Source organism: Chrysochloris asiatica, unplaced genomic scaffold, assembly GCF_000296735.1.
Source record: "Chrysochloris asiatica unplaced genomic scaffold, ChrAsi1.0 scaffold00019, whole genome shotgun sequence".
Classification (NCBI taxonomy): domain Eukaryota; kingdom Metazoa; phylum Chordata; class Mammalia; order Afrosoricida; family Chrysochloridae; genus Chrysochloris; species Chrysochloris asiatica.
Genome location: NW_006408537.1, coordinates 25,470,755 through 25,485,445, shown reverse-complemented (window position 1 = coordinate 25,485,445; position 14,691 = coordinate 25,470,755). Strand labels below are relative to the sequence as shown.

General features: G+C 38.6%; 1 protein-coding gene across 1 annotated transcript in view; it reads right to left on the bottom strand.

Annotated features, from left to right (window-relative positions):
• The window catches only part of LOC102835640 (regulating synaptic membrane exocytosis protein 1-like), a 678,398-nt gene that overhangs the window by 362,471 nt on the left and 301,236 nt on the right, over positions 1-14,691 (bottom strand). Inside the window, 2 exon segments of the mRNA XM_006835784.1 lie at positions 147-158; positions 3,867-4,080. Of these exon segments, the coding sequence (XP_006835847.1) occupies positions 147-158; positions 3,867-4,080 (226 nt within the window).

The following is a 14,691-nucleotide window of genomic DNA, read 5'->3' as shown; positions in this document are numbered from 1 at the left end:
CAATGGGATGAAACCATAGAATTTAATTATGAAATATGGTAATTCACAACACTAGGAGAAACCCTTCACAAAGTTACTTAATAATTTCACTTAATCAAGTTCACATTATAACAAATGATAAAAAGAAAGAAAGCATGGATTCTAACCACTTTGTCCTCCTTTGGGGAAGCATCCAGGAAGCAGAGCAAATAGAAAAAGAAGAGAAAAACATAAATAAGGCATATATTAGTAAATACATTTCTTTTTTAAAAAAGCTATGTGTTTTTTGAAACTGGTAAAACAAACATATCTTGGAAAAATAATTGTTTACTTTCCTAAAAATTGTATATTTTTCAATATGACATTGAAAATACATATATGGTTCCAGCCATATATTAGGTACAAGTATTGGTCATGGCAATTTTTCTAAATTTTTAGAACTTATTAAATCTACAGTTAAAGATTTCTCAGAAAGGATGGTTAATTCCTTGCTAAATACTCTACTTATTTATTAAAAACAAATATTTTATAAGAGCATAAAATGTGAATAATTTTATAAAACTGCTGCTAAAATTTTATAGTCACAATTTGGCAAAAATTAAGAATGGGAAATGGTTTGTAATAAATAAAAATGGGAAGAGAAATACGTATTTGAGCCACAAATTATTCTACAAATAATATTTATTTGTAATATACATTTCAGCATTTATAATGGATAGGAAAAACCAACTTTATAAAATTTCTTGTCTTCATCACAAGACTAAATATTTAAAGCTGTGCTTTCTTTTCATTTGTTCTCTTAAATACTTTCTCCAAGATCAAATAGGTTTCAAAAGGATGGATACATTAGGTCTGAGTGTCCTCTCCAAAGTGTAGGTATCTCTAGAGCCATTTCTTAAACTGTTTCTGCTTTTTAAAACCGGAGTTTGACCCTAAGGTAGCTGGAGAAGGATATCATGTTAGGTAACATGGAGGATCAGAGAAAAAGAGGAAGAGCCCCAGCAAGATAGTTCGGCAAAGTGGCAGCATCAATGGGCTCAAGGATGGCAACAATTGTGAGGTTGTCCCAGGATTGGACAGTGTTTCGTTCTGTTGTACATTCTGAGTCACTATGAGTCGGTACCAACTCAATGGCATCTAACAACAACAACAATTTTAATATATCAATAGCTAACTGTATTGCTATTGGCTTTCCTCAATCATGTAATGAGCACTTAATTATATCCAACATCTATGGGCACCCAGCCAGTGTTAACACTCAGCCAACTTGTACCCAACTGTTAACTGCCAGCACCTATTCAGATTGGTCAGTGCTTTTGTTATTTGGGTTGTTAACTATTTTGCATATCATCCCTAGTTCTCACCCATGAGTATTTAGGAAAACTCAAGAAGGGAAATTTAGCAAATAGGTATCGTGCACTTTCTATGTGCCAGACATTATTTTGATATCCCAGCAGCTTGTTCTAGAAAGGCTTTAAGGTGGCATATAAGGCTTAACTACACTGTTGTTTTTAAGTGCCTTCGAGTCAGTTTCGACTCATAGTGATCCTGTACAAGGTTTCCGAGGCTGTAAATCTTTACAGGAGCAGAAAGTCTATCTTTCTCCCAGGGAACCGATGGTAGTTTCGAACTGTTTACCTTGAGGTTAGCAGCCCGATTCGTAACCACTACACTACCAGAACCCTGATTCTGCAATGATTAAGTGCTCAGCTGCTAACTAAAAGGATGTCAGTTTGAACCCACCCAGGAAATCCATGGGAGAAAAGGACCTAGCAATCTGCTATTGTAAAGATTATAGGTGATTGTTGTCAAGTGCCTTCAAGTCAGTTCTGATTCATAGCGATCCTGGATAGCATTTCCAAGGCTGTGCCTCTTTGCAGGAGGAGAAAGCCTCATCTTTTTCCCCCACAGCAGTGAGTGGACTTGTATTTTGTACAGAGCCACTGCACACAGCCTAGCAAACGAGGGTCCTATTCTGTTCCAATGGGTTGCTATCAGTTGGAGCTGATTCAATGGCACACAACAGCAGCAAAACAGGAAGAAAGAAAACTTATATGAATTAAAAAACCTAAACTTTAATTCTTTTTAGGTAAGTATAACATTAATATGAATTAATTAATAATATTCCATTTCAAAGATAAATAAACTGTTGTTTACAGATGTTAATTACCAGCCCAAGGCCATAGAGTTAATAGTATCTCATCTTGAAATATAAAACATATTTCTTATACTTAGTGCTTTAATTGTATTGGACAGGATTTTAGTGTACTCCACATAGAATTCAAGCAGAATGCAAAAGAATTCAACGTTGGTGGGAGACTTGTTTTTAATTTTAACTGTGATTTTCAACAACAACTTGATAATCTTAACTTCCATATTACACTGTGGATTTATATCAAAGCAAACTATAAAAAATTTGACTGTGCTAATTAATAAAATAGAATGCAACATTAAGATATATTCTAAACTAAATATTTATTAGGATTAGTCTAATATTTTACATATGATAATATTAGAGGTTACTATATAATAAGTGTAAGGAGCTCTGGTAGCATAGTGGTTACGAATCGGGCTGTGAACTGCAAGGTCAGCAGTTAGAAACTACCAGCAGTTCTGTGGGAGAAAGATGAGGCTTTCCACTCCCATAAAGATTTACAGCCTCGGAAACCCTGTGCAGGGTCGCTATGAGTCGGAACCGACTCCACGGTACTTAACAACAACAACAACATATAATAAGTGAGGAGTCCTGGTGTGGCACTATGGGTTAATGCGCCAGACTGCAAAGCCGTTTGAACTGTAAGGTCGGTAGTTCAAACTCACCAGCTGCTCCTTGGAAACCCTATGCAGGGTCGCTATGGGTTGGAACCGACTTGATGGCACTTAACAACAACAACAACAACAACATATAAGTGAAGTCCTGGTGGTGCACTGTGGGTTAATGTACCAGACTACAAAGCCGTTTTGTACTGCAAGGTTAGTGGTTCAAGCTCAAAACCCATGTAGGTTCGTTATGGGTCAGAACCAACTCAACAGCACAAAATAACAACAACATATAATAAGTAGAATCCTGGTGTGGTGCTGCAGCGTAAGCACTGAACTGCTACCTATCTGGCAGTTCAAATCTACCATTTGCTCCTTGGAAACCCTTTACAAGGTCCCTATGAGTCGGGACTGACTTGACAGCACACAAAACAGTAGACAGATAGCAAGTCTTAATGCTTCAAAAACTTCTGTGTTATTTAAAGCACTGTCATAAGGGAGCAGTAGCTTTTTAGGTGAGAATGCATCCCACAGAAAATGAGCAGCATAAAAAACAACAGCAAAGAAAACGAAAAGAAAAAAAAAATGTCTATTTTGACATGCTCCTTAAAAATGCAAATACATTTATCACTATCTTTCTTTAAATAATAACAAATATGAAATTATTCACCATAAAGGCTAATTGTTGTTTTATTATCTGAGATTAAACTGAATGCCACACAGTTTTGCCTGCATTTTACTTTAATTCAATCTAAAATAAACGCTGCAGAATCTAAAAGCAAATTTTCTATCATTGTGTCAAGAATGATTATGGTAACTTTCAAAAATTGATAATTTTTAATTCTAAATTCATATCTGCTACATTCTTCAGAAAAGGAAGTAAATTATTCCCGTAGGATGGTTTTGAAACGGAGTTGCTTAAGAAATGCCCACAATGAAAATATACTTTTATGAATTATTTTCATCACTTTTCCACTACTAAAACCTTACTGGAAATAGAAAACAAAGAACAACATGAGGGGACAGCATATTACTGTGCATGTGTAAGGATGTATCTGCTTGCTAACATGAATGTCTTTTCATGCTTTACTTGAGCGCAGCCCTTCTGCTGTTCCTGAAACACTCACGTTGTTTGATCGCAGAGAAACACGGCCTCCACAGCGGGCACAGAACTTTGTGCGACAGTAGGAGCAGAGATGGCCACACCCATCTGCAAACTTAGTTTTGTGGCAGATTCCACAAGTCGGTGCATCGTCTTTGTGCTCCCCCTGGTAACGCCGAGCTTCTTCCCCTATTTTTCTCACTTGTTCCTTATAGCTTTCAAATTGTTGATGCAATCTCCTGGGCAAAAGAGAACATGGTAGCAAACTAAGTAAATGATGGAAGGCAAAAACACAAAACAAAAGACAACAACGACTATTCCTAATGGAAGTGTAGCCAAAGCACTTATTTCCCCACTAATCTTACCTCCCCTAGTCTCAACATCATTTACTAACAGCAGACCATGTACAAGTGGACCCTATAGGATCACTGCATGCTACAAGCTGTGGAATTCAGCTATCCACTCTAGATTCTGGTTCTTTTACATGCATATTTTATCTGAGAAGCCAACACCTTACAACTGGAATTTTGTGTTGTTGTTATTGTTGTTAAGTACCGTGCAGTTGGTTCCAAAACTCATAGTGACCCTGAAGAGGGTTTCTGAGGCTGTAAATCTTTACGGGAGCAGAACTCCTCATCTTTCTCCTGCCGAACCACTGGTAGTTTTGAACTGCTAACCTTGAGGTTAGCAGCCCAATTCGTAACCACTACGCTACCAGAGCTCCTGGAATTTTGTGTATATAACCCAAAATCGATGAGTGCATTCTAGCTCATAGCGACCCTGTTAGGACAGAGAGGAACTGCTCTTTAGACTGAGACTGTTCATCTTTATAGGAGCACACAGCCTCATCTTTTGCCAGTGCCTGTGTATATGTTGTTGTTAAGTGCTGTCTAATTGGTTCTGATTCAGAGAGACCATGTATAGCATTTCCAAAGACTGGCTGGTGGGTTCGAAACACCAACCTTGTAGTTAGCAGTCCAGTGTTTACGCTACAGCGTCTGTGTATGTAACTGAAACAAAAGTTACATAGAGTATTTAGTCTAAATATATATCATGTACTCTTGATGTTTACTAGGTTATCTTTTTTTTTTTTAAACTACAATGCCGAATACAATTCAAAAAGTTTGTTACCATATATTGATTTTATGAATCACTAAGCACTCACCGCAAGGTCAGTCTGAACCACAAGTCTGGCAGATCCAGCTCACCAGTCACTCTTTGGAAACCCAATATATAGGTCGCTATGAGTCTGAACTGACTCGATGGCACTTAAAAACAACAACAAATGTGAGCACAGGCATTAAAAAAAAAAAAAATACTGCTTTAAATTACTTTAGAAATGAAAGTCTCGTCCACAATACATTTCCCTTCACATTCATTACTGAAGACTGCTTATATATTTGATATTAAGTACCTGACTGCATACAGTACACAGAAAGCACATGTAGTATATCTGAGCTTAGCAGTCCTTTCATATCACATTAAGTGTTCTCAATCACATCTTGAAAATATTAAGATTTCTACATAACCTAATTTCTCTTGGTCTCTGTTAGGTTAGGTGCATGAAGGTTGCCACCACTCTTTATTGATAACTACTGGCAATGGGACAACCAAGTCATCAACTGAATCACAGGATTCAAGTTCCTGCCACCACACCCCCATTCAAATGCCTCAATCCTACACTGTGACAGATAGAAACTGCTCGCTGTTCTGTATAGAACACTATGCCATGCAGTGAATTCCCTAGTGAAAAGATAGCTTGTTTTTGAGAGTTATCTTTGACCTACCCAGTAGTTATTTTCTATTTTGTCAAAAAGAAAACTCCTTGGAAACGGCTAACTAAATTTATCTGTGTATCTTAGCTAGACTGCAAGGTTGGTTTGGACCACAAGGTCAATGGTTCAAAGCCAACAGCCACTCCTTGGAAGCCCTACACAGGTCGCTATGAGTAGTAACCCACTCAGCAGCACTTAACAACAACAACACTTGCTGTATTTGAGTATTACCAGGGATACAGGATAATCTTGTGTGGCCCTATAGGATAAGCACTCGACCATAGGTTTGTTTGAACCACAAGGTGAGTGGTTCAAATTCACCAGCCAGTCCTTGGAAAACCCATACAGAGTCACTATGAGTTGGAACTGAATCGTCAGTACTTAACAACAACAGCATTATTACTTCAGAGTAGAACTGCCCCAAGGCTGTATGTCCTGGTGTGGGACTATGGGATAAAGCACTGGACTGCAAGGTTGGTATGAACCACAAGGTCAGTGGTTCAAACTCACCAGCTGCTCCTCCAAAACCCTATACAGGGTCTCTATGAGTCAGAACTGACTCATCAGTACTTAATGTCAACAACAACACTGTTATTGCAAAGTAGAACTGCCCCAAGGCTGTATGTCCTGGTGTGGCACTATGGATAAAGCACTGACTGCAAGATCAGTTTGAACCACAAGGTCAGTGGTTCAAACTCACCAGCTGCTCCTTAAAAACCCTACACAGGGTTGCTTTGAGTCATAATAGTAAACAACAGCAATGAGTTTGATTGATGTACTCCATCTAAGATAACAGGGCACACAGAATAAGTTAGGTCCAAGTACAGTGGTGTTTGAGGTGGTGGGATTTCATCCAATTTCCTTTTTAATATCAATAACTCTTGATCAGAATTTTAAGGATTACTTTTAAAATTCTAAAATCTCCTCCAGCTTTGCCAGTTGATGGAGATATATATTTTATATTTCATTCTCCCAATTAAAGCAAGCACATAAGTACTAACATGTAAAGTAGTTCAGGATTTTGTGAATGCAAGAATATCTGGTGACATACTAACATTTTTTAGTTAAATACATTATTTTTTATTGGTAGAAAATAACCATGGAAACCTTACAACTTCTATTAAAGACGATGTGGTTTAAGGAAGCAATATCTCCAATCAAAGAAACAAACTCTAAGCAAAGAAAAAGTACATGAATAAACTCTATGAGAACTCCCAAATCAAATCTCTGTAAGTAAATATAAACGAGTAGAAAGGTAGCTAGAAAGTTTCCCTATGATATTATTCTGTAATGCAGATCATGATTTAATACAAGTACTGTGAAAACTTTGAGGTGAAGGGTCAGATTGGAAACATTTTATACTTTGTGAAACATACTCTGTATTGCACCTACTCAACTCAAAGCAGCCATAAACAATAGTGAAACCAATGAGCATGGCTGTGCTCCAGTAAAACACAAAGGATATTTACCCATTCTAAAGGGCCCAATCAAAATGTCGTTATTTCAGGAGTCCTATTGTGGCACTGTAGGATAATCCCTGGACTGCAAGGTTGGTTTTAACCATAAGGTCGGTAGTTCAAACTCACCAGTCACTCTTTGGAAACCCTCATCAACTCAAGGACACTTAACAACATTGGGCTCAAACAAACTGGCAACTATTTCAGGAAAGATTTGTATATGTATGCAGAATATTGACTACTGAGACGAACCTTTAATCTGTTGCAATTTCACTTGGCCACTGAATTTTTTAAATAAAAATTTTACCTCATGTTATTATTATTCCTGTACATTACTACTCTCTTCTACCTATCAGTAGTCATTTCTTCTGCAGTATTCCAATAGCAAGTGTGTTGGGAAGACGAGGCTTCGTGACTGAAGCATGAGGGTGAAGTCTCCAGGACCTCAGTTTCTACATGGGAGATCCTAGAGGGAATTTTCTTTCAGCTTGAAGGAAAGTGGAGAAAAGTCAACCCAGAGAGTGTTGTTGTTGTTGTTGTTAAGTGCCATGGAGTCGGTTCCGACTCATAGCGACCCTGCACAGGGTTTCCGAGGCTGTAAATCTTTACGGGAGCAGAACGCCTCATCTTTCTCCCGCGGAACCGCTGGTAGTTTCGAACTGCTGACCTTGGGGTTCACAGCCCGATTCCTAACCACTACGCTACCAGAGAGAGTAAATGCCTAAAAAAGGCAGCCACCAGGGGGCAGCGTTCTACTCCCAGATGCAAGTACCTAAGAAATCAAAGGACACATTACATTAGGCAAATCTGCTGCACAAGACCTCTTTAAAGTGTTTTAAGAGCAAAGATGTCAGTTTGAGGACTAAGGTGTGCCTGACAAAGCCATGGTATTTTCAATCGCCTCATATGCATGTGAAAGCTGAGCAATGGATAGAAAGACCAAAGAACTGATGAATTTGAATTATGATGTTGGAGAAGAATATTAAAAGTACCATAGACTGCCAGAAGAACAAACAAATCTGTGTTGGAAAAAGTACAGTCAGAATGCTTCTTAGAAGGCAGGATGGACAGACTTTGTCTCTCATACATGCTATCAAGAGGGACTAGTTGCTGGAGATAGACATCATACTTGGTAAAGTAGAGGGTCAGTAAAAGAGAAAGACCCCCAATGAGATGGACTGGCACAGTGGCAGCAGCAATGTCTCAAGCAGAACAATAATTGTGAGGATGGTGCAGAACAGCGCAGTGTTTGATTCTGTTATGCATAGGGTTGCTATGAGTCAGAACTGATTTGATGGTACCTAACAACCTTGTGTGGCACTGTGAGTTAATGTGCCAGACGGCAAAACTGTTTGAACTACAAGGTCGGTGGCTCAAGCTCACCAGTAGCTCCTTGGAAAACCCTATATAGGGTCGCTATGGGTTGGAACCGACTCGATGGCACTTAACAACAAGTGGCCTGAGGTAGTTCTTCAACAACTACTTCTCCCCACACTGTTCTTACATCCATTCACACAGTTGGCACTCCAGACTCTACCAGGAAATAATTCTTGCTCACAATGGCCCTACAGGGCAGACTAGAACTGCCTCAAGGCTGTAAACCTTTACAGAAGCAGACTGCCTTTCAGTTAGCAGACAAGCATGATACCACTGTGTCACCAGCGTCCCTTTGGTTTCAGCAACAAGCCACCTTTATACTACTGGCTTAGTCATCCTGGGAGAGCAGAATGAGAGAAGGAAGATCAAATTATTTCTCCACTCAGAACTCTGTTACAATTTCAGACCTCTTTCTTCACGGCTTCATCTTTGACCTACCTATGTTGTTGTTAAGTGCCATCCAGTTAGCCCCTGACTCACAGGGATCACATGCACAATGGAATAAAATGCTGGCAAGTCCTGTGCCATCCCCATGATTGGCTATGGATCAGACCACTGTGATCTACAGTGTTTGAGTTACCTGATTTTCAGAAGTAGATCACCAGGTCTTTTATCTGAGTCAGTGTTAGTCTGGAAGCTCTGCTGAAACAATTTCAGCATCTTAGCAACATGCAAGCCTACACTTACAGAGGAGTGATGGCTGGGTAGGAAGTGCAGTGGCTAGGAGTCAAACTTCTGTCTCCTGTATTGAAGGCAAATATTCTACCCTGAACCACCACCTTCTATCCTGAATTGCTCCCCACTTCTTAGCTGCAACAAATAAACAATTGTCATGGAATTGATTCCAGCTCATAGTGATCTTGTGTGTGTGTGAGTAGAACTGTGTTCTGGTGGTTGTGTACCACCAAGTCAGTTCTGACTCATAGCGACCCTGTATAGGGTTTCTGTGGCTGCAAATCTTTATAGGAACAGAAAGCCTCATCTTCCTCCCATGGAGCAACTGGTAGATTGGAACTGCTGGCCTTGCAGCTAACACTCCAGTACTCACCCTAATGATTCACTGCTCTTCCTTTCTATTTACATGTTGTTAAGTACTGTTGAGTCCCTTCCAACTCATATCAACCCTATATAGGGTTTCCGAGCAGCGGCTGCTGAGTTTGAACTGCTGATCCTGAGGTTAGCAGTCTGGTGTTTATCCTAAAGAGCCACATCAGGACTTAAACACAGGACTTCCTGATTCTGCACTAAACAATAAAGTCCAACCCAGGGTCCTGTCAAACTCTATAACTTATTTTCCACAGTGATCCTTTACTTTGCCAGGAGATACTATAAAAGAAAGCTTAAAAGCAGGAAACAAGTGAGTATTGAAGGGAAGTTAGGATGAAGAGAAGGAAAGGCGGGGGGTGGGGGGATGGGAGGGAGAGGTGTGGTGAAGAAGGATAGAAGGGAGACTATCCATTACTTCTACTTTCTCAAAATCAACATACTTTGGGTATGATTTGTTTAAAGTAAACTTGATGATCTGCTCTGGAAGCCTTCACAATAAAAAGTTTTGGAAAAAAATCAACATGCTTTGCAACCTTCTGCAATGCTCCGAACTGCTCTCTTAAAAACCGACCTTGCTGTCCTTTTCTCAATTTATATTCCTTTTACATTACTCTGATATCTAACACTGTCAAGACTGTCCTCATAATAAAATATGCCTTTGGAATCAGGATACTAGTAATGAAACTATAAACAGCATATTAATATTTTGTATCTGATGTTTTAATAGTTTAATCCATATCAAATTTGTGACATTGTTCTATTATGAATAATGAATGGAAAAACATATTGCATTATATGGTATTACAGTAAATGTGGGACGGCAAATGTAAAATCTTTACGTAAAATTTATTTGTACACTTCAGTTTTAGAATGAAGAATGTATTCTTACTGATTAGTAAGTAAGTTTGACGAAATATACAATCACAAATCTCAACTTAAGTTATCTACAGGGAAAATTGAGAACATGATAAAAGAGCTAATGTTATAAAAATAAAAGCATTGATATTTAAAACCATGTTTGCTCCTTAGCTGTGATTTTTTCCCATTGTTTTACCATAAAATAATTATTGCATTGTTTTAATAACCGTGCATCCAATTCAAGAAACTCCAAGATTCAAGATGTAAAAAAAAGTCATTTGGTTTATTAATAGTACATATTTTGAAGGAAATAAAAATAAAAGCCTAAAAAGCTAAATATCATTCTGTAAATTTCTAAAACACAAAATATCACCCTGTAATGCAAAAAATAAATACTTTAAGCAGGCAATTATTAGTTATATCCATATCAATTAATTCTTATAAACAAAGTACAAAGCAAGATGTGGGAAGCAGAGAAATCTCTGTAAATAGCCCAGCTCACCACTTAGCCAATTTGTGTTTTCCCCAGCTTCCACTTCTAAAGTGGCCAGAAGCTCAAACAAGACAATCCATCTTTCTTCCTCAACTTTCCTTTGTGAAGTCTATGCAAGCCGAGCTGAATTTTCCTAGAGAAAGAGATGGGAGCTAGAGCTTTGAAGTTTCAAAAGTCCAAGTGAAACGTTGTGAAGGAAGATGAAAAGAGGATCATAAACTAGGGCAGTTTGCATCTAACACCCCAAAGTGCAGGATGATTTGGAGATGTGCATATAATGGAGTCCTGGTGTGGCACTCTAAGATAAGCACTGGACTGCAAAGTCAGCAGTTCAAACACACCAGTACCAGCTGCTCCTCAGAAACCCTATACAGGGTCCCTATGATTCACAACTGACTACACGGCACTTAACAACAGCAACAACGTATAATGGCAGGAGGACATGGGCACTGAAAATATTAAGCATGGCTCATGTTGTCCTTCTCAATGTTGACAGAGAACACTTAGATGGAGGCACCATCAATGGCCCATGAAATTAGTAACATGAAGATTAAAGACAGGAGAGACCTTCTGAGAATGTTGAACTGATTAACAGTCTCCAAAAGACCTGGGAGATGTCGCAAAGAGAGAGCCATGATAATGATGGAAATTGAATGTTTTGCAGACTTAGCTGAATACAGGAATGCTTTGAAAAATATGACACTGTCCCCTACTGTTGGGTTTAGATTCACACAGTTCTTGACTTGAAGAAATGTACAGTTTAGGAAGCAAATTATTACAAATGTAAACAACAGCATAGGAAAACATATATTAAGTGGCAAAGTGCTCAGTAGAGAGAAAAAACTTCTGGGGGGAATAATTTACACCGTTTTGATTTAAATAGTCAAAAAAGTCTTCCAAGATGCCTTGGCACCTGCGATAGATAGTCTCTGAAACAGTACAAGTATGGTATATTGTTGTTGTTGATGTTACGTGCTACTGAGTCAGTTCTGACTCACAGAGACCCTATGCACAACAGAATGAAACACTGCCTGGTCCTGTGCCATCCTCACAGTTGTTGTTATGTTTGAGCCCATTGTTGCTGCCACTGTGCCAATCCATCTTGTTGGGTTTCTTCCTCTTTTTAGCTGACTCTTCATTTTACCAAGCATAATGTCCTTCTCCAGGGACTGGTCCCTCCTGATACTATGCCCAAAGTTGAGAAACAAAATTTTGACATCCTAGCTTCTAAAGAGCATCCTGGCTGCACTACTTCTAACACAAATTTGTTTCTTTTGGCAGTCCAGAGTACTTTAATTAATCTTCTCTAACACCATAACTCAAATGCATCAATTCTTCTACTGTCTTCTTTATTTAGTGTCCACCTTTCACATGCATATGAAACTACTGAAAATACCATGGTGTGGGTCAGATGCACGTTAGACCTCAAACTGACATCTCTGCTTTTGAACACTTTAAAGTGGTCTTTGAAGCAGATTTGCATGGTATATATCAGTATAAATAGGTGTAAAGAAACAGATAACGATCTCAAAAAATTGTGGATGTTCCCAAACTTCTCAGAAATATAGCTAAAATTAAATTACCATTAGAATCTAAGAGTACCAGTAGATAACCAACCAGCTTATAAGCTTAACAGCATGATAGCTCAATAATCAAACAACTGACTTTGAAGTGAAAATAAATCTTGTATAGTTAGACACTGATTTCTGAACCACAAAACATAATTGTTTCTTTTTCAGTTCATCTGTGTCCTTGATTTCCACTCTGTAACTGAGGATGAGTAAAATTTCACTGCATTTCAATGTTGTCTAAAACAAAGAATTAAAAAAAAAAAAAAGATACTTGAAAACATTAGTCTTTGTATCAAAATTGAGTTGAAAATAGGACAAGTCTTTCTTTTTTAGGTAGAAAGAATAATAGTAATGGACTTTGTGGTTGTTGTTAAATGTCATTGAGTCAGTTCCGACCCATAGTGACTCTGAACAGGGTTTCTGAGACTGTAAATCTTTATGGGAGCAGAAAGCCTCATCTTTCTCCTGTGGAACAGCTGGTATTTTTGAATTGCTGACCTTGAGGTTCGCAGCCCAATTTGTAACCACTACGCTACCAGAGACCCTTAATAATGGATTTTAGTACTACAAAATTGTTGGAAGGAATAAGAATGTTGAAAAGGTGATAGGCGTAAGCTTGCTCTGCAGGTATGTACCACAGATCAAACCCACAACATTAGCTCCTCAAAATTCCTAAGTCTGCAGAAGTCGAAAGCCACTGTTCAAATGGTTGGCACTAGAATCCCACCACTTCAGTTGATGCGTTCTGATCGGAAGTAACCACCAAAATCAGTTGGGGCCTGCTAGAGTGTTCTCTACACAACCAACTCTTCCCATGCTGTCATTTCCTCTTCCTCAGTTTATCTGTTTCATTTCAATGACTGTTGGGAGTTTAAATCACGTTAGGAATTCTAGCTGCAAGAGAGTATTCAAAATGATGGTTCCTTGGAAGAGTTTGGAACAGATTTTGTGAGGCTCCTTCTACTGTTTCAGCTTTAACCCTCTGATTTATGTCAAATTCTTTCCACAGCACCCAAATGAGCAAAATCTGAGTATAGGATTTCTTATTTGCTTTCTCTATTATCTTCATGCACTTAGCACATATTGCTTTGAAAAGCATTTGCCTTCAGCAGGAAATTTCTTTTGATAAATTCAATGCCCTAGCAAAGTTACATATACACTTATATATGTATTTCTGTCCAGTCATTTCATCTAGAGAAAAGACTGAAAGGACAGCAATTTCAGGTTAAGTCTCAGATTCATATTCAAGGCACCCATACAATCTGCCCACAAACCACAAACTTTTTTCTGTAGTTATTAGATACATAGCAAAACGTCAACACCTGTGATCAAGACCCTCATTATTCTTCGTTTGGATTATTTTTCCAGCTTTCTAACAAGGCTTCTTGACGACTGGCTCCCTCATTCTAGTTCAATTTCATAGTGTCTGAATGATTTTCCTATTAAACCGAACTGATTATGTAAATCCACTGCTAAAATATGAGCTCTGTGATAATTTGAATCTCTGATCCTGGGGCCCAAGGGGATTCTTTCTCCATTCCCCTTATCTATTATTGCTAATAACTTCTTCTCTTACATTTTATACTATAGTCACCTCAAAACTTTCTTACTAGCTTTGAATACAATAAAATCTTTTAAGCATCAGTTTAATAAACATTTGTTACTGTTGTTGCTAAGGGCCTGTTGGACCCATAGGGATCCTATGACAGGGTTTCCGAGGCTGAAAATCTTTGTAGGAGCAAGAAACTGGGGGAGCGGGGGTGGGGTGGGGGTGGGGACGCTCAAACTGCCGACCTTATGGTTCATAGTCCAGTGTTTGCTTATCTTAAGGAGCCACCGTGCTAAAATTTACTGAGCTCTAAAATTGGAGTATGCTATTCATAAGGTTTACAGTGACTAAATATCCGGAAGTACTTCGTCACTCCTTCTTCCTTGTCTGTCTTCATCTGAAAGCTCATCTGAAACCTGTCCACCATGGGTGACCCTGCTGGTATTTAAAATACCGGTAGCATAGCTTCCAGAATCACAGCAACTCACAAGCCACCACAGCACGACAAACTGACAGACGAGTGGTGGCTTGTGAGTGGCTAAAATTTAATGAGCTCTAAAACTGTAGTCTTACTCATGAAGATCAAAGAGCACAGCCTTCGGTATGAATTGCATCTCAATGTCAAGAAAACAAAAATCCTCACCACTGGACCAATAAACAACATTCTTATTAATAGAGAAAAGATTGAAGTTGTCAAGGACTTCATTCTTCTGGGATCAACTA